The 17,426-nt window shown below is 36.0% G+C and overlaps 3 protein-coding genes, 1 non-coding gene and 1 pseudogene across 4 annotated transcripts; all 5 read right to left on the reverse strand.

Annotated features, from left to right (window-relative positions):
- Nucleotides 1–3,037: 3,037 nt before the first annotated feature.
- LOC120169827 lies at nt 3,038–4,221 on the reverse strand (annotated as a pseudogene).
- Nucleotides 4,222–5,401: 1,180 nt separating this feature from the next.
- On the reverse strand, nt 5,402–5,474 carry TRNAE-CUC. The gene has a single exon. It is a non-coding gene; the product is annotated as a tRNA-Glu (tRNA).
- Nucleotides 5,475–6,926: 1,452 nt separating this feature from the next.
- Nucleotides 6,927–7,846, reverse strand: LOC120169486. Its single transcript, XM_039177617.1, has 3 exons — nt 7,651–7,846; nt 7,452–7,566; nt 6,927–7,361 (listed from the first exon to the last, which is right to left on the reverse strand). Exons 1-3 carry the CDS (start codon nt 7,818–7,820, stop codon nt 7,071–7,073), a joined length of 576 nt encoding a protein of 191 aa, XP_039033548.1. The 5' UTR covers nt 7,821–7,846; the 3' UTR covers nt 6,927–7,070.
- Nucleotides 7,847–8,272: 426 nt separating this feature from the next.
- On the reverse strand, nt 8,273–9,545 carry LOC120169828 (L10-interacting MYB domain-containing protein-like). The gene is made up of 2 exons (XM_039177923.1): nt 9,198–9,545; nt 8,273–9,081 (listed from the first exon to the last, which is right to left on the reverse strand). The coding sequence occupies exons 1-2, from the start codon at nt 9,543–9,545 to the stop codon at nt 8,395–8,397; spliced, it is 1,035 nt and encodes a 344-aa protein (XP_039033854.1). The 3' UTR covers nt 8,273–8,394.
- A 2,238-nt stretch (nt 9,546–11,783) lies between these two features.
- LOC120169829 (60S ribosomal protein L8-3-like) lies at nt 11,784–17,373 on the reverse strand. Its single transcript, XM_039177924.1, has 3 exons — nt 17,080–17,373; nt 12,695–13,140; nt 11,784–12,305 (listed from the first exon to the last, which is right to left on the reverse strand). The coding sequence occupies exons 1-3, from the start codon at nt 17,371–17,373 to the stop codon at nt 11,963–11,965; spliced, it is 1,083 nt and encodes a 360-aa protein (XP_039033855.1). The 3' UTR covers nt 11,784–11,962.
- Between the last annotated feature and the right edge of the window lie 53 nt (nt 17,374–17,426).

Consider the following 17,426-nt stretch of genomic DNA (forward strand, 5'->3'; position numbering starts at 1 on the left):
GTGGTGCTCGGTCGTCTGTTTGCCTAATTCTCGTTCCCACTCGGTGGAAAATCACAGAACGTGGATTTCGTAGCCAGCTTTAGACTATTGTTCGAAGCTCCATTTTGACTTCTCGGTCGATGCTTTTACCGCGTTTATACTATGCTTGAAGAATAAAATTGCGGAGCATCCGCCATTTTGATTCTCAATCTGAATAACACTGTTCTAAAAACATTTTAAACGATGAATATACATATATATATATTAATAATATATTTTTTTATAAATAAATAATATATAAAATTTTAAAATAATTAATTAATCAAAAAAAATTAAATTTTAAATTCGATAAACGCGCCTTAATTATAGATTTATACTTACATCCACCACTGAAGACGACTGAAAACAGATGTTCAACTTGCCTTTTTATTGCTGCTATTGACAACTCATAATGTGAACATTTGGCCCTTGTGTTGTGTCTATGTTTGGAACTTAATGTAAATGTTGGGAATGATTGGGCCATCCTTGTTGTTGATTGGTACATATTTTATTTGAAAGAAAATAAAATGGTCCAACCAATGAAATTGTACCACTATCATACGGGCAAAAGGTTGAGTCATCCATGCGTGACCCTAATGTTGCCATTATAAAAGTTTTATTATATCAATGCTGTGATTCGGTGCACATGCAAAAAAAAATTAAAAAAGGGTTAATATAGTCTGTGTCATGAGATTATTAACCTATTTTCAGAAGAAAAAAAATACAATTAATGTGTAGCATCGTTGTTTTTAGATTTTGAGATTTCAGCTCTTTATTTAGAGCACGTGATATGATATCTTTTTACACTTAATTTTATGATATTTTTATTAATTTTATATTTACGATTAGTCTGACGTACTTATCCTTCAACATTATGTTTTTGTTGCGCAGGAGCCTCTTAAGGTGATTCTTGTTATAAGCTTTCCGGATCATGGGTTCACACACACACATATATTTCATTTTAATACTTTGTTATATTTTATTCCACTTGTTTTGTTTATGCTAAACTTTTTTTTTTCTTTTCATTTTGGATTCTGTATTAGGGATTACACCTTTTGGGAAATTTTGATTATCATTTGACTTCAGATGCGTTATGGCAATTCTTTGATTGGGTAGTTAAGCCTTGAGGGTTTCTTTATTTTTATTTTGTTTTTTACGTGCTTTAGTGATCAACCTTGTTTCTGCATTCAGTGGACCATCCACTCTAGCTTCTTTTGTATCTATTCTCTTCTTTTTTTGGCTTCGAAGGGCTGTCTATTCCCTTTTTGGTCCTACCTATTCTGGAACTCCCAATAAAGATATAGGTATTTACACCCTATTCTATCCGGTATGTGCCTTGATTATTTACATAATGAAGTGCTGTCTATTTCGGTGGTTTTAAATATGACTCCGAATTGTTCAGATCTTTATCTAGTTATTTTCAAGGGCTTTCATTTTCTTGTCCTAATTCAAGTCGCTATACAGGTTGCTGCCATGACAGTGAAGGTTTTATTCTTATCTTCCTCCTTACATGAATACTTCTCATGCCTACTCTCTTTTTTTTTTATAGATCTGGGTGAATACAAGGTAGTATCTATTCAAAGACTCTCAATCATTTCACAATAACGCTCATATCTTTGACATACGCGGTGCTCGAATTCGTATGTCCATGTTGCCAGCTTGGAGAAGACTTGCTCTTCACTGTTGGAGGCCAGCATGTTCCTTTTGGTGCATCACCTCAGGTAAATCTAAAATTGATTTTATGAGATTTATCTTTCTTCTCTTTTCTTTTCCTTTTTAATCCAAAAAAGTTCATGAGCAAGAGTGGCTACTCTATCTCCAAGGCCGGTGCAAGCTGCCAACCCATATTGGGATTTAGGGACCCATTGGTCTTCCACCTGCTAGCTTTTTGGACTTGCAAATCGCCTACCAATGGTGGACAGTGGTCAGTGGGATTTGAACCTGGGTGGGGTGCATGAAGAGTAAGAATCTTTATCTTCTTTTATCTCCCCTGGCATTGAGTGTCCTCTCTCGTCTCATGTGGGTTAGGGTGCCTTGTGGAATCCAGCAAAGCCAGTACCAATGATGCAAGAGTGTTTGTTGCATTGGACATTACACCTAATAGTTAGGCATGATATTTTGTTTTCTTCTTTGCATTCAGTTGTTGGTTGAAAAGGTTTTGTATAGTAGCATTTTATGCCTTAATTGTTTGCATATTTCCCCTCCATTGATTTTGTTTCCATGTTGACCAAATGGTTATTCATTCTGCTTCAGATCCTTCTTTGATGGCCACTTGGCCAGGTATTGAAAATAAATTCTACCTCAAACACCCAAAAAGTAAAGACAATGATAGTTCGAAAGGGTTTAGAAGGGCTTCCTATTGTGTTCATTTTATCTTAAAATCACTTTACTCTTAGAATGCCTATTAACAGGTTGTGAAGAATGGCTATATTGCAACAGTAGCACATTTTTATGAACAAGTTATACTGTTTTAGCTAAGACAGACGAATTTGAACTTTTCAACTATTCCATCTCCCTAATTTGAAGTAGATTCCAACACACTGGGGGAACGGTGGCATCCAAAGGCAGCAAGCAATTCCGTGGCCCTTTTGTTTTCAGCTATTGTCATGTGCTGGAATTGCCAATAACGTTCCCACAGTAGCAGGTATCAATCTCTGTATGTTATTGTTTAGTAAAATGGAGTATAAAACTCTTGTAGTTCATTTTCCTAGCAGCTAGTTGATCCATTAGGATGCCCCAAGGGTCTTTTCCCATCAATGCTTTGACGCCTAATGAGAAGATACAAAATAAGAGACCCGGCAACCACAAAATCTACCAAAAATACAAAAAGTTTCCGATGCTGGGGCCTGAACCCGGGTCTCTTGGTTAAGAGCCGAGTACCCTAAGCAACTAGACTACAACGCCTATATTTTGTTTGTTTTCAGTTTCTGGTAAATTTTGTTTTGTATGTTTCCCACACTGCTTTCCTATCGGTTGTATAAGTTTCCGGCTCGACCCAATTTCGTATTTTCAGTCTTCTCTAGCAAGGTTTGTCTTTTTCACGCGAATCTTCCTTTGTTTTCTTTATGGCTAACAGTTTCCCATCAATGTTTGCCCTGTACACCGATCCTCTGATTCTGCTATGTTCATTAAGGTTCATAGTTGCCCTCATAATCACATCAGCTTCATACATGATTGGCTTGCGTAAGTTGCCTGAAACTCCAGGAAGCAGCTTATCTTGCTTGATATTTTACCGGAAACTCTCACTTTTCGTAAAATCCTTCACTGGAATCAAACTGATCCTCTCTAAAGACGAACTGTTGTGCTTAAAGATCTTCTTCTCCTCGCGTATTAACACACCTGCTAAAATAAGCAAACAGCCTACTATGCTAAAAACAGCTATGAGGATCCCTTTGGATTTGCTTCCTCGAGGGAGATGAGTTTGCGAAAGAATCGGGAAGTCCGACACTAGGATCGTCAGTGGAGGAATCACTGCATAGTTAATATTCGGGTAACCATTTAACTTATTTTCATCAATGATAGCTGGTGCTGATTCATTGAACATGGCACTTACTCTCCAAATGCTGTCCTTTTGGTAACCATACATAGCTAATAAAATACTCGGTTCCGTTCTATAATTCAGCTGTCGTACGGCACTTCCAGATCAAAGGAAACACAACTTTGTCACCGGAGTGCGAATTTTTCGGCTCAGGAGAAGGATCCATTTGGCCCACTGCAGTAAAATTGGTGAGGCTATCGAAAATCGTGGTCTAAACTATGTAATATGTGTCACAAAGATTGATAGATATTCAATACTAGCAAAATGATGGTTCATGGTGCAACCACAGGTTATAGTAATCATCAACAGTTGGCCTGGGAACAACCGAGTATCTTCGGAGTAGGGGTTTCTAGCTCTTGCAATCTCTTGAGGACGTGGCATATGTCGAGCATGGGGCCAGATTAGGGGTGAGCTCTGATATAGGAAGGAAAAACATAGTTGAGTATGAAAAACAGAACTTGCAAGAATTGCCATTGTTGAGAAAGGAAAGAAATTGCCATAGATAACTAACTTAAGCATTAGAGAGAATGCTGGAGTCTCAACTCCAACACCCTATAGTTCACATTTGCTCCCTTGTGCGTAGGTGTTTCTCCAGAAGCTTTTTTTTTTCACCTTGGATCTCGTCTTCTCTAGAGGCCACCAACAACTACCTTTGGCTTTGCCATCTCAACAGCAATCCATCGAAATCCAGTCGATTTGGATATTTAGTTTTTCACTAAAAAGTCTGAATTTGAAGGAAAATTTCTTTCAACCTTTTAAGGGAGCTTTTATTTAGACCAACTTTTGTTGTTTTAGCTAAGACACCGTTACTTGGTTTCTTGATTATATGGAAGCAAAGTTGTATAGTTGAGAAGGAAGAAGACTAAATTTCAAGTTATCAACTGATACAGTGAAGCCTTAATCATCCCATGACCCTTTTTTTCTCAGCTGTGGTAATATGCGTTAGAGATTTTTCCTCTATTTTTGCCCAAAAAAGTTTCCAAGGCAGATATTAACCTTCGCATCTTATTGTTTAGCAAAATGGTTCATAAAAACTCTTGTAGTGCATTGTTTTAGGTACCTCCAATGAAGAGGAAAAAAAAATATGGCCCCAACAACAACAAAAGTAAAAAATTTACGTTATTGGGACTTTAACCCGGGTCTCTCAGGTGAGAGGCGAATATCCTAACTCACTAGACTACAACGGAAGGTTAATATGAAATATAATTGATTTATTTTATTAAATTATTTCATTTTTTGTCAGCTTGGTTTAGTGTTCTTCCAACACTTTGCTTCCCTAGACGTTGCATCACTTTCAGAATTGGTATTTTCAGCTAATGTGGCGTTGAGTTAATACTGGGTTATTCTTCCACTTACCCATTTTGATTCTACATTCTTATGATATTCTCAAGCTGCCCTTTTGATTGGATGATAAGAAAAGGCAATGAAATGTTGTTTTTAGATGGTTTAAAGGAGCTTGAACTAATGAACTCATTGTAAAAACATCCATAGCATTTTATTCGCAACAGAAGAAGGCACACTCTTGAATACCTAAATCATTGTTAGCTACCTTGTACTTCATACATGATCGGTTGAAGAGAAAAAACCGAGGTCTACTTCATACACTCTTAATGACCCTTTTGTTGTCAGCTATGATCAAGTGTTGGAATTGCCAGTCTCTGCATGTCATTGTTAGTAAAATGGAATATAAAACTGCTGTGGTGCATTTTCTTAGCAGCTGGCTGATCCATTAGGATGCTAATCAGGGTCTTTTCCCATCAATGCTTTGACGCCTAATGAGAAGATATAAAAAAAAAGCCCCAGCAACCACCAAATCTATTCAAAAATATGAAAAGCAGCAAAATGTTCCGTTGCCGGGACTTGAACCCGGGTCTCTCGGGTGAGAGCCGAGTATCCTAACCAACTAGACTACAACGGATCTGTTTAGTTTGAAATTTTTAAAATAATTTTTATTTTTTATTTCAGCTTAAATGCTCCCCTGGATATCATTAAATAATCTTGGAAGTGAATGCCCAATTATTCTTACATTTGTTTGGCCTTGAATAATTCTTACAAGTAATTTTTTCCTTTAATTTTAGCCTCATTGATAGCTCATTGGATTGTATATTTATTTATTATAGTAGTTAAATTTCGGATCGTTTTTTTTATGGTTATCGCATAAATATTAGTTATTTTCAAACATCTTTAGAAATGTTTAACTTTTCAAAAGAATTTTCATGTTTGATTTCAGCTTTAAATGCTCCCCTGGATATCACTAAATAATCTTGGAAGTGAATGCCCAATTATTCTTACATTTGTTTGGCCTTGAATAATTCTTACAAGTAATTTTTTCCTTTAATTTTAGCCTCATTGGATTGTATATTTATTTATTATAGTAGTTAAATTTAATATGTTGGTATATTTACAGTGAAAGTCGTTTAAGCAAGATTGTTTAAGGCCTGATCACATGCATTCCATGAGGCTTTCAAATCTATCATTTAAGCAATCCATATAGTGATTTTCCATCAGCATTAGCATCCATACCTTCAACAGGAGAAAGCTTGTGATTTTGTCGCTTAATCTCCCACTGTTGTTTTAGTTGTCTGGTTTTGGCCTCTTCTGCTGTATCTTCAAAAAATATGTGACAACTTCAACTCTCTTTCTTCCATGGCTTACTTTACCTCCAACATGTACAACCACATTACATTTCAAAGGCAACTTCCATCTACCTCACAGTAAAACAAAGCTACATACACATTCCATAAAATGAACATAAGTTCAACAAACTTCTATAAAGACAATATAGCCCCTTTTGGCTGTAATGAAAGAACAAAAGATAGACACCTCCAATCCTTGACCAGCTGCATTTTCAACATATCTCACAGATGGGAACATCACTTGGATTTGCCACACCAACCCGAATATGCCGGCTAGCATGCTTATTGCACATGCGGACCTGCCACATCCATCAACAACTCAAAGCAAGGTTTCAATCTTCCAGGGCAATCTAGAACAATGAAACAATCCTTATTCTAAGACATGACATCAAATGAAAGAGATGGAAGTTGTATTTTGATTTGTCAACTTTTGGTTTGATTGCTCTCTTGATGGAATTCACATCACAAGTTTCTCAAAAACAGTGTTGGATTTTGGGAGTTGTGGGGTTGAGAACCTCGCTGCTTCTGGAAGAACATATATTTAAAGAGGCAGGCACAAATCTTCAGAGAAGGAAAAATGTTTTATAGCAAAAATGCAGCAGCACCTGCAAAACTGACATTTCACAAACACTGCTAACTCTCAGCTTTTTACAGATCATTTCTTTTATATTTTTGATCTGTAACAGAGGACAAATTTCCAATTAATACAATCAAAAACCTTACCTATGCTTGTATATATAATTCAGATTACAACTTCTTCATGGAACCAAGACACACCAGGCCATTATAAGACCTGTAAAAACAATTGCAGCAAACAATAGCACAAACGAAAGTGAAATTGTTCATCACATTCTTTTGTGTGTTTTTGTTCAGCATCTTCAGAATGAAATATTCAACATCTCCATGCTCAAGCTCTCCATCATGGCATTTTCCATGAATCCACATTTAGCTGGTGCAGCCCTGTTGAAACTGCTGAGCCTCGGCTTGAATGAGCAAGACGAGAGTGGAAGGATTGGGATGTTCTCACAGTTGCAAAGCTCGACCATGTATCCGTCCGGGTCATGGAAGAACACTTGATCAACCCTATTCCCTTCATCTTCAACCACTGCTGTCACATACTTCATTCCCATGTCTTCGAGCCTCCTCATCACAAGCCCCACATCCCTACACTGTTACACCACAAACGGTTCCAACAAAAAAAACATTTTCAGAACCTGTGATGTAAACTAAAGTTTCAGACCGAGTTTCCTGAATCATACCTGGAATGATATGTGATTATCCTTGGGATTGATTGATCGAGGTTCAATGATAGCGTCGAAATCGTGGATAGATGGATTCTCAATCAAGTGTATACCAATTCCATAGTTATACAACCTGCATATTTGATCATGAAGGACAATGAGACATTTAATGTTGTTTTCATGGAAACTAAAAGAGAAGGGCAGTAAGTAAGCTTACCAAGCTCCATTGAAGTTGAAAGAAGAGGGGCGTTTGATGGGAACAAAGCCCAATATTTGTTCATAGAACCTCATGGAATCCCAAACTGATCTACACAACAATGACACGTGATTCAATGAAAGAAGTGGCAATGCCTCATACTTGCTTATTTCCTCAATCTCCATCATCATGTTACTCTTTACTCCAATTTGCTTTTTCTTCTTGCTTGCTTGCTCACTTGTTTGCACGCTTGTGGTCCTTTTATAAAGCAAATGTTTGGGGATTCAGATTCAAGTAATTATCAGGAACTTTCCTAGCAAATTCTCTATACACGAGAAATTGCCTTGAAAAGCATTAAAAGTGCTTCACTTAAATATCATTGAACATCACTGTTTAATTATTTTTGGCTCCAAATTTAGGTAATTAAGCTTTTAATTAAAAGGCTATAGCTAAACAAACATCAAACCCTTCGAGGTATCCCACGGACAGAAAAGTAGAAAGTTCCAAAATTGTAGGAAATTTCTTTGATGCTTCATCGAAACAATTGATAATAAACGTTTGGCCAGCCAACTAAAACTATGTAATTCAAATGAAAATAAGCAAATAAAATTATGGCATTTCGTGCAACAGAAAGACGCTTAACATAGATGATCATACATAGACTAGTTATAGACATTTTCACTGAATTTTCTAAATACAATCCTAAATATCATAACTTTTTTTTAAAAGCAAAGTGATATACATTCTTATATCACATGAATAGCCCTAAGGACCTTGTGGTGGAGGTGGTGGCTGGAATTGTTGAATTCCATGCGACAAAGCTGACAGCAAGGATGAAAGACGAGCATTGGCATTTTGTTCATCATACTCGCGTTGAAGCCACCAAGCCCTGATATCTTGATCTAAATTCAAAAACATCTCTCGTTTCACCGGGACTTGGAATATTTGGGTGGCAAAGAAATACAGAAAATGCTTTTTCGGGATTTCATTTTCCAAAGCTCGCAACGCATCCATTGCATCTGAAATAGTATATTGAGAACGAGGAGAAACAACTTCGTTCATCGACTTCCTTTGATTAGCCATACTCTGACATAACTTCTCGATCTGAGCAGCCAAAGTCTTTCCTATTGATCTTCTAATCGGAATTGATTTTTTACCTTTATCATGTACAACCCCGAGCATTCGCTTGCCGCGACTAGAAGTTTCAAGAGAAGGGTCTAAGGCTACCTCAAGATTAGGAATTTCCTTATTCTTGGTACCATGTTCATTCGTATCACCAGATCCCTCAACAGGTTTAGCATGCTCCGTAGAAACTCCATTAGGAACGACACCAGACGAAACTGCCCATGCAGGTTCTCCGGTCGCTGTAACGTCACCAAACATTTTCCACAGTAACTCATTCAACCGTGGTTCAATTCCTTTCTTTTTAAATCCTTTGAAATCGGGATTTTCCTGCATAATTGTACAGTATTAAACGTTATACACTTATACTGAAGTTTTCATAATAATGTAAAGTACCAAATTCAATGAATTTGACATGTTAACATATTGTTACATGCAATACTAACCAGTAACTTTTCAGCCCACCATTCTTCAGTGGCATCGATGGTCCTTTTAAATGAACACCATCCGAGACCAGGAGAGTTCTTAAGTAACACATTCCATAACCTCCATTCCTTTTTTAATGTATCCCACTTATTTTTCAATTGTGGTTTTCCATAATTCTTCTGTGTTCTTGCTTTAAAAAAGGTAACAGCATTTTCCCAACCTGTTGTGTTTAGATGAGTTGTTGGTCTATTACCAGCATCAACTTCTTTTACACAAATTTCACAAAACGTCAAGGTGAGGTCGTCATCCCAAGTAGCTTTCGATGCCGAGATACTATCACTCTCCACAAAATTACTTGACTTCACCATCTACTGTTTCGATTCGAAATGTCAAAGCCAAAATCAAGTACCACGAAAAGAATGGAACTCATATCCGTTTATTCTCACAGTAGGTTAGCAGAAACAAATAAAATAATTCATCAAGATAATTAAAGACGCTCCAACAAAGAACCAACTTGAAACATGAAAAAGGCCTCGGCATAATTAAAGACCCCAATTGAATTCACATATCTTGCACACTGAAGGCAATGAAAGGATGCTTTAAAGATACCTTTCTATGGAACCCGAGAGGAAACTTTTACACCAAAAGTGAAGTTTTAGCTAGAAAACAACTAAAAAATTGACCCACAAATAAAACCATAGCATGGTTCTTGAAACACCATATCATACTACTCATCACCAGCCACCAGATTAAGTTCCATCAATTCCCACAATGAACTATTCCCTTGTGTGCTTTTAATCCTAAGCAGTGAAAGAATGGAAATTTAGAAATCTCAGGCAGAAGCAGAACAATGAACATACAAGATCAGTAGAATTAAAAATTGTCAAGGTTAAAACCCACTTTTGTAATTAAGTCAATTCTTGCCAAACCAATAAAGAACAAGACACTAGAGCCCAAAATTCCACCGAATAAAAAGGAAGTTAAATTTTCGAATCACAGGCAACAATGAGACACTACGCCCAGTTCCTTTCAACAATTTTCTCAAAATCAAAAGAAAACAAAAGCAAACTAAGTATTAAACATTGTAACAACCAACCTTTAGTAGGCAGCAGCAATTTGATAGCAAACCAGAAGCAGCTAGGGCTCCCAATCTGGATTAGACTTCTTCTATGTTTTAAAGTTCTGGGCAACGGCTTTAACCTTTTTAGCAGATTAGGAGAGAGGTCGTGATAGGCCTTGATCGGAGCAAAAGAAGAGGCGATTGTTGACAAAGTGAAATGGTTAAAATTTAGGGATGAATCTGAGGCTGTTAAAAGATAAATAGTTTTACTCTACTTTCATCATTTTTCTGTTTCCTTTCCTACTCATCGGAAAGTAGTTATCTTCACTATATCTTCTTCATTGGGTAAATTATTCCATTAATCACTAAACTTTAATTTATATACTAATTTAGTCATTAAATTTTAATTTACATATGATTTTATTATTAAATTTTACAACACTTCAATTTTAACGCTAAATTTTTTATTATTTTTTGTTACTAAGCCCCTAAATCACTATACCAATATAATGATGTGATTTTTTTTAAAATTATTTACTACAATCATCATCATTATCAATCATCATTCATCATCAATAATCTTTCCTAATAAGAATAATAATAAAATCTTCGCATTTCACATTATTTTCTTCTTCTTAGATTAATTCTTCATGAAATTTATTAAAATAAAAAAAATCATTTAAAATTTTGACATTCTAAAATTTTAATCTCCTTCCGTAAATAAACATAAATAAGAGAAAATTATGACAAGACATCAATCTAAATCCTAGATAAATTGAATGTGATAGTATCCTATCAATAATTCTCTTTATATCTTGGATTCATCGGAATTTAGTTCAACGAGATCACTAATGTATCATACATTTATTGGACAACAAAACATTTTTAACAAGAGTAATAAAATCACCCATAAAATAGTTACCAAATAAAATATTAAATGGTAACTCTACTTTACCACGGTCTAATTTAAGGTCAAAAAAGACAAAAAAATAATAAATGTGACCGAATATATTATAAAAATCATAACATTTTTTATTAGATGCAACCTAAAATATAAAATTAGCCATAAAATGATTACCAAATAAAGTATTAAACGAATAATTTTATCCTATGATAATCTTTTTATGTAAGGCAAAAAAAGGACAAGAAATGAACACGACCAAAAATATTATGAAAATCATAACATTTTCAATTAGGTACAACCTAAAATATTAATTTTTTTAATATTTTCAATTAAATCAAAAAGGTTTTGCATAACTTAAAATGTTATGATCTTTATAACATTTTAGATCGCACCTTCTCTTCGCCTTAAATTAGGCTCGCTTTCCTTTCCTTAGGCTCTCCCATTTGAACACTTATTTTGATTAAAATAAATTCACACCTAAACCAATATATGTATATATATATATATAAATTTAAAGACTATTAACCTTACAAAAACACCATAAAATCAAAAACAAACAAATTTCATTTAATTATCAGGTGATTATTTATCTGTCTTTTAATCATATGATAGTAAACCATATCCTTATGACAGGTACAAATGGAACAAGGATGACATAAAACACTTTCAAGTAAAAACCCAACTTCAGAACACAAACATCCCTTGAACAAACTCAAAACAGTAGCATTATCTGAAAGTTCAAGAGCGTTAATAGTCTTTAACATAAAATAAATATGAAGGACAAAAGAACTAAAAAAACAACTAGTAGTATCCTACTCCACCTATGCTTTATCGGCTTTGGCAGCAGTAGCGGCAGCTTGCCCTCTGAGTCTACCGGTCCTCCTTGCGGCAATAAGACCAACCTTTTGACCAGGTGGAGCACCACGTCTAACGGTACTAGCGTGACCAATATGTTGATGGTTACCACCTCCGTGGGGATGCTCGACTGGATTCATAGCCACACCACGGACCTTAGGCCAGCAGTTCCTTTTCACTCTGTACTTGTGGAAAGCATTACCGGCCTTAAGAAGGGGTTTCTCAGTCCTACCACCTCCAGCAACTTGGCCAATCATGGCTCGGCAACAACTTCGAACAATCTTCTTCGCACCCGATGGAAGCTTGATCCTGTAAAAATAAAATCCAAGAATCTAAATACCAAGTTCATCCATAACTAATCACCACACACTTCCAAGGATTACGGCAATATCATCTTTGAAACATGACAGCCTTAAGATAAAATGAAATTCAATATGTAAGCACGAGAATGCCAAACATCAAATATCGAACTAAAACATCAGTTGAAAGTATAATCTTTGTGCCTAAGAGATGTTGTTTCATTTTACATCCCATCAATTCATAATTCAATCAGGTTCAATCTCAGTTCTTTCTCATATGTATAGTTGGAATGAATAAGAAATAATCAAAACAACATAAGATAATATAGGCACAGCTTCAGATAAAATCAAACATGAACAGATCCAAATAAAAAACAAAACATGGTAAGAATCAAATACCTGGTGGTATCGTTATCAGGATTATGACTAATAACGATAGCGTAATCGCCAGAAGCCCTAGCGAAAACCCCACGGTCACCGACATGGTGCTCGACATTGCAAACGACAGCTCCTTCAGGGATAGATCTAAGAGGCAAAACATTTCCGACCACAAGGGTAGCCTTCTTACCACAATACACGAACTGTCCGGTGTACATACCCTCGGCGGCAACGAAGAGTTCCTTCTGCTTCTTGTAACGGAACGGGTGGCGGAAGATGACGCGGGCTAAGGGGGCGCAGCGGCCGGGGTCTTGGATGACCTCGGTGACGACACCCTTGAGGTAGCCATTTCGTTCGCCAAAGTCGAGACTGCGGAAACGGGCAGGACCCTTGCGGTGGTGGGTGTGGGCCTTGAAGACGGAACCGGGACCCTTACGCTGAGCTCTGATGACTCGTCCCACATGGGGCTGTTTGGATGGGACATTCTCCCGTTTGTTTTGACCGGAAATGTCATTTTTAGTAATATTTTATTATTAATAATAGATTTTTGAGTATATTATCGGGAATATCATTACCTTCCTTTTTTTAGGTATTGTAACATTACCGGTATTTTGGATTAAAATGCCCTTAATTTTTTTTTCAAAAATATTATTCTTCTGTCATTGAATAATAAAAATTTTACGAATGTTAAATTACAAATTTATCCTTAAACTATTTTAGATTTACAAAAAAAAATCTATAATTAAAATTTTATATGAAGTTCATAGGTTAAAATAAAATTTTACTCTTTCATTAAACCTTTTTTATATTTTTTATTTTGTAAAAATAATTATATGAATTTAAATTTTTTTAAATAAAATATATAAATATTTTCCAACTTGTAATATTATACAAATATATAATAATGACAATTTGGTTAAATATACATTCCAATAATCTTTTATTCCTTTAATCAAACACGGTAATTTTACATTTCTGCTAAACCAACCAAACACAAAATACAACATTCCCAGTAATCTTATTCCCTGATAATATTTTATTAGCACTGGTAATTTTACATTCCGTGAACCAAACACATCCTTAATGAATTCTGTGAGGAGATCTGTCTCTAGGAGATGACATATGAGAGGGTATTTGAATGGGGTTAGGGTTTTCGTGAACTTAACAACAACAACAACAACAAAACCATAATCTCATATGTAATGGGATAAGGGGGAGGTAGGGTAGTAGGTTGTTTCTAAACGCAAGGTTAAGAGCAGCTTCCGTGGAAGACCTCCGATAGTCAGAAAAATTAAAAATAAAGATAAAATGCAATGCATGTATAAGTAAATAAATAAATACATAGTTGAACATTCTTCATATGCAGTATTCATATGCGCGTCTGTAATGGGGAGTAATCCCTGCAAATAAATCCCTGCATACAAATCTCTGCATATAGACATAAACGTAAGACCTGACTAAATTTAAAAAGAAGAAACCTGAAAAGAATGCTACACAGAAGTCAACGATAGCAAGCTACAAGAAGGAATAAAGTCAAATAGGTTAAAACCTAAATTAAGGCAACACCACTCTGGTACCTTAATTCTAAGCCTTCATAAATTCCAATGAAAGAAACGTAAAAAGTAGAAGTCATGAAAATTACTACAAAGGCATTAAAAAGAGGACAGATGAGCTACACCGTATGACTGTGACCTGCAACTACTCGACTACCCTGGTCTTAAGTCTCCATACTTTCCTATCAGAGGTCATGTCATCGGTAAGGGCTAAATCCTTCAAATTAGATCGCAAGCAGTCTTCCCACTTCCGTCTTGGTCGTCCCCTCCTTCTGGCACTGTCGACTGTAATTGACTCTACCCTCCTGACCGCTTCTGACGTTGTCGCCTAAGGACATGCCCAAACCACCGTGGTATTCCCTCCCTCAATTTTTCGGATACAAGCACCACCCCCAAGGACCTCCTAGTAGCAGAGTTTGGTGTCATGTCCGACAGAGTCCTACCATATGCCTATAGAAACATTCTCATTTCTGCGGCCTCCATCCTCCTTACGTGATCCTTTTTGATTGCCCAACATTTTGATCCATACAGCAGCGCTGGTCTTATTGTCATTCTATAAAATTTTCCCTTAAGTTTTAGAGTTACTTTCTTGTCACACAAAACTCCAGTAGCAGCCCTCCACTTTAGCCATCCCGCCTTTATATGGTGTGTAACGTCATCATCTGCACCCCCATCTTTATGTATCATAGACCCTAGGTACTTAAAACAATCCTTTGAGGAGAGAACATGTCCTTCTATGCATACTTCTACATCTTCATCGTTTTGGTTCCCACTAAAGTTTGAAAATAAATACTTTGTCTTTTCAATATTGATCTTTAAACCTTTTTATAGCAAATTGGAAATTTGGGCTTATTCATATGTATTATAAGGAAATGAGAAAAAAAAACATTTAAGAAAAAACAAAAAATCAATCAGTTACCTTTAAAATTATTATAGTAATGATTTAATTATTAAATACAAAATATTATATTTTTTTTTCATATTATTAGTTTCTTTATTATTTATTAAAATATTTTTATAATCATATAAATATGTAATTAATTTAAATTTTATTTGTATTAATTATCTAATAATTATTTAATTTGAGATAGTGTTAAATATTGATTTATCCTGGATCTTAAGTTCAAGGTTTGTTTTGGACCCAATAGGCCAATTAAGATAAAATGTTTGGGATATAAGGTTGTCAAAAAAATATTTTAGGATCTACGACATTTTTCATTGTACATGGAGAACTCGTCATCTTGATATAACGAGTTTCAAAGGATATTTATTGTTTTAGTTATTATTATTTAGTTAATTTCTCTAAGGATATTGTTTCCTTCATTACAGGGATGTTAGAGGTTTCAGACTCTATCTTGTTACTCCGCTATAAGATCACACAAACTGTTATTTCGAGTATCACTTGACGACATTTTTAGAAACCTAAAAATGGAGAAGATCTAAAGCTAAGAAAAGACGTCTTTTTCCTTCTATAGCCCTTGGGGAAATACTAATTTATTGTTAAACCTGAATGAACAGAACACCTCCTCCCGCACGTAGGCAACGAGGGTCAAAGCTCAGCTTTGAACCACCATCGAGATACATTATAGATGTTTCTTTTTGTTTTTTTGGTTGTATGGAGCCTCTTACCTGCTCTAACAATATGGTTGTTGGCCCGCTGCCCGCTGCATGTGAGCTTTTCTTTAACAAGAGAAATGGTTTCCCTCTCGTTTGCACTTGTTGGCATTATCGTTTTTAAAGGTCTTGGCCTTTAAAAAACCGACGCGCCGCGAAGCGGGTTTCTTTGCATTAATCAGGTTCCCTGCATTAATGTGTTTCCAAGCATTAATGAGTGTCCTGATGAAAGCCTCCCCGAGGGAGGTTTGGAGGAGTAACGTTCCTTTTCCTTCTAGCCTTTTGCTTGCGAAAAAACAAAAAACAAAGCAAAAAAGTGACGAATTCTATTAAAATAATAATATTTTTTATAATTATTTCGAAAAATAGAAGAAAAAATTCTTCAGAACTCTCACCTCGAGGTGACGAGTTCTTCTAAGTTTAAATATACAATAATTTAGAAATAATTGAAAAAGTAATTTATGACCGTTTGACGTAACGAGTTTCGACTGTCATTTTGAAAAGAAAACCATGCTTCGTTTTATTAGCATCCCTGCAAGCGGTGGCTGATGGATCTTGACCAAGGCAGACCCGTCCATAAAAATGGCTGTCCCAGCTTCAACCAAGACCAAAAGATCTAGGCACCGACAGGTCAAAATAGGACATTTCAAACGTTAAAGATCACTACAAAACAAGTCCCATATATAAAAAAGAAAAGATTTTGAAGCATTTAATATGCAGGGCCATCGCTTTGAATGCCAATAGTCTTGATGACAGATAACTTGCCAATCACTAATCAGGTTTGAAATCAAAATCAGCTACTTTGCTCAAAGAACCCTAAATGGACCCCCAGATGCATGTGCAAAGCGTACCAGATTGATGCAATGTAGACACTTGCTGTATTTTTTTGAGTCGGCTCCCCATCTTATCAAAACATTATGCAAACACATAATAGGAGTGGCAGCGGGTGGATATATATCTGCTTTCTGTTTAATTATCCAAATTCAAATACGGTAAATCTATTTCAAAATATGAATCCGATTCATATTTACTTCGAGTATGTTTAAAGACTCTTCACTTATTAGAATTTTTAAGATACGGACGGCATATTAAGGGTATTCTCAATGTCACTTGAGGGGAAAACAGCATACAAACTGTAAAATAACTAAGAGAAAGGAAAACGCCAATGGGTTATTGTCAGCAAAGAACTCTCATGTTCCCTGACCCTACCCTATTGAAGATCGTTCATCCGATCATTGCCGTTAGTGATCGGAAAACGATTTCTTCGCAAGGGATTCGGAGGTCGGTGTCGCGGCTGAACCCGAACTCCTCTTCTGCTTTTCGGAGCAAGATCTGAAACTCGGGGCGATCCAACCACGATATCGGTATTATGTATCTGCTTCTGTTTTTCCCGACGTACACAACAAAATGGCCTTTAGGTACATCATCCGGAAGGCTTCCTTCGTGACCGTGGCCGAAAGAACTCGAACACTTCTTAAGAATCTGCTTGATCGCCGCCCTTTGAGGTAGTTTGCTCGGTATCTTGATGGCCATATCTCGAATTTCAGAAGAATAAAAAAAATCACTCAAGCTTCGAACATTGAGAA

This window comes from Hibiscus syriacus, unplaced genomic scaffold, assembly GCF_006381635.1.
Source record: "Hibiscus syriacus cultivar Baekdansim isolate YM2019G1 unplaced genomic scaffold, ASM638163v2 tig00111769_pilon, whole genome shotgun sequence".
In the NCBI taxonomy this organism is placed as follows: domain Eukaryota; kingdom Viridiplantae; phylum Streptophyta; class Magnoliopsida; order Malvales; family Malvaceae; genus Hibiscus; species Hibiscus syriacus.

What these genes read in the sequence shown, in the direction of transcription:
- LOC120169486 (XM_039177617.1), bottom strand. Translation starts at nt 7,820, where the DNA reads ATGATGATGGAGATTGAGGAAATAAGCAAGTATGAGGCATTGCCACTT. An exon ending in TTCAACTTCAATGGAGCTTG is followed by an intron (nt 7,567 to 7,650) that starts GTAAGCTTACTT and finishes TCAAATATGCAG; the next exon opens with GTTGTATAACTATGGAATTG. An exon ending in ATAATCACATATCATTCCAG is followed by an intron (nt 7,362 to 7,451) that starts GTATGATTCAGG and finishes GTGGTGTAACAG; the next exon opens with TGTAGGGATGTGGGGCTTGT.
- LOC120169828 (XM_039177923.1), bottom strand. Translation starts at nt 9,545, where the DNA reads ATGGTGAAGTCAAGTAATTTTGTGGAGAGTGATAGTATCTCGGCATCG. An exon ending in GGTGGGCTGAAAAGTTACTG is followed by an intron (nt 9,082 to 9,197) that starts GTTAGTATTGCA and finishes ACAATTATGCAG; the next exon opens with GAAAATCCCGATTTCAAAGG.
- LOC120169829 (XM_039177924.1), bottom strand. Translation starts at nt 17,373, where the DNA reads ATGGCCATCAAGATACCGAGCAAACTACCTCAAAGGGCGGCGATCAAG. An exon ending in TCGTTTTCCGATCACTAACG is followed by an intron (nt 13,141 to 17,079) that starts GCAATGATCGGA and finishes CCATCCAAACAG; the next exon opens with CCCCATGTGGGACGAGTCAT. An exon ending in CCTGATAACGATACCACCAG is followed by an intron (nt 12,306 to 12,694) that starts GTATTTGATTCT and finishes TTATTTTTACAG; the next exon opens with GATCAAGCTTCCATCGGGTG.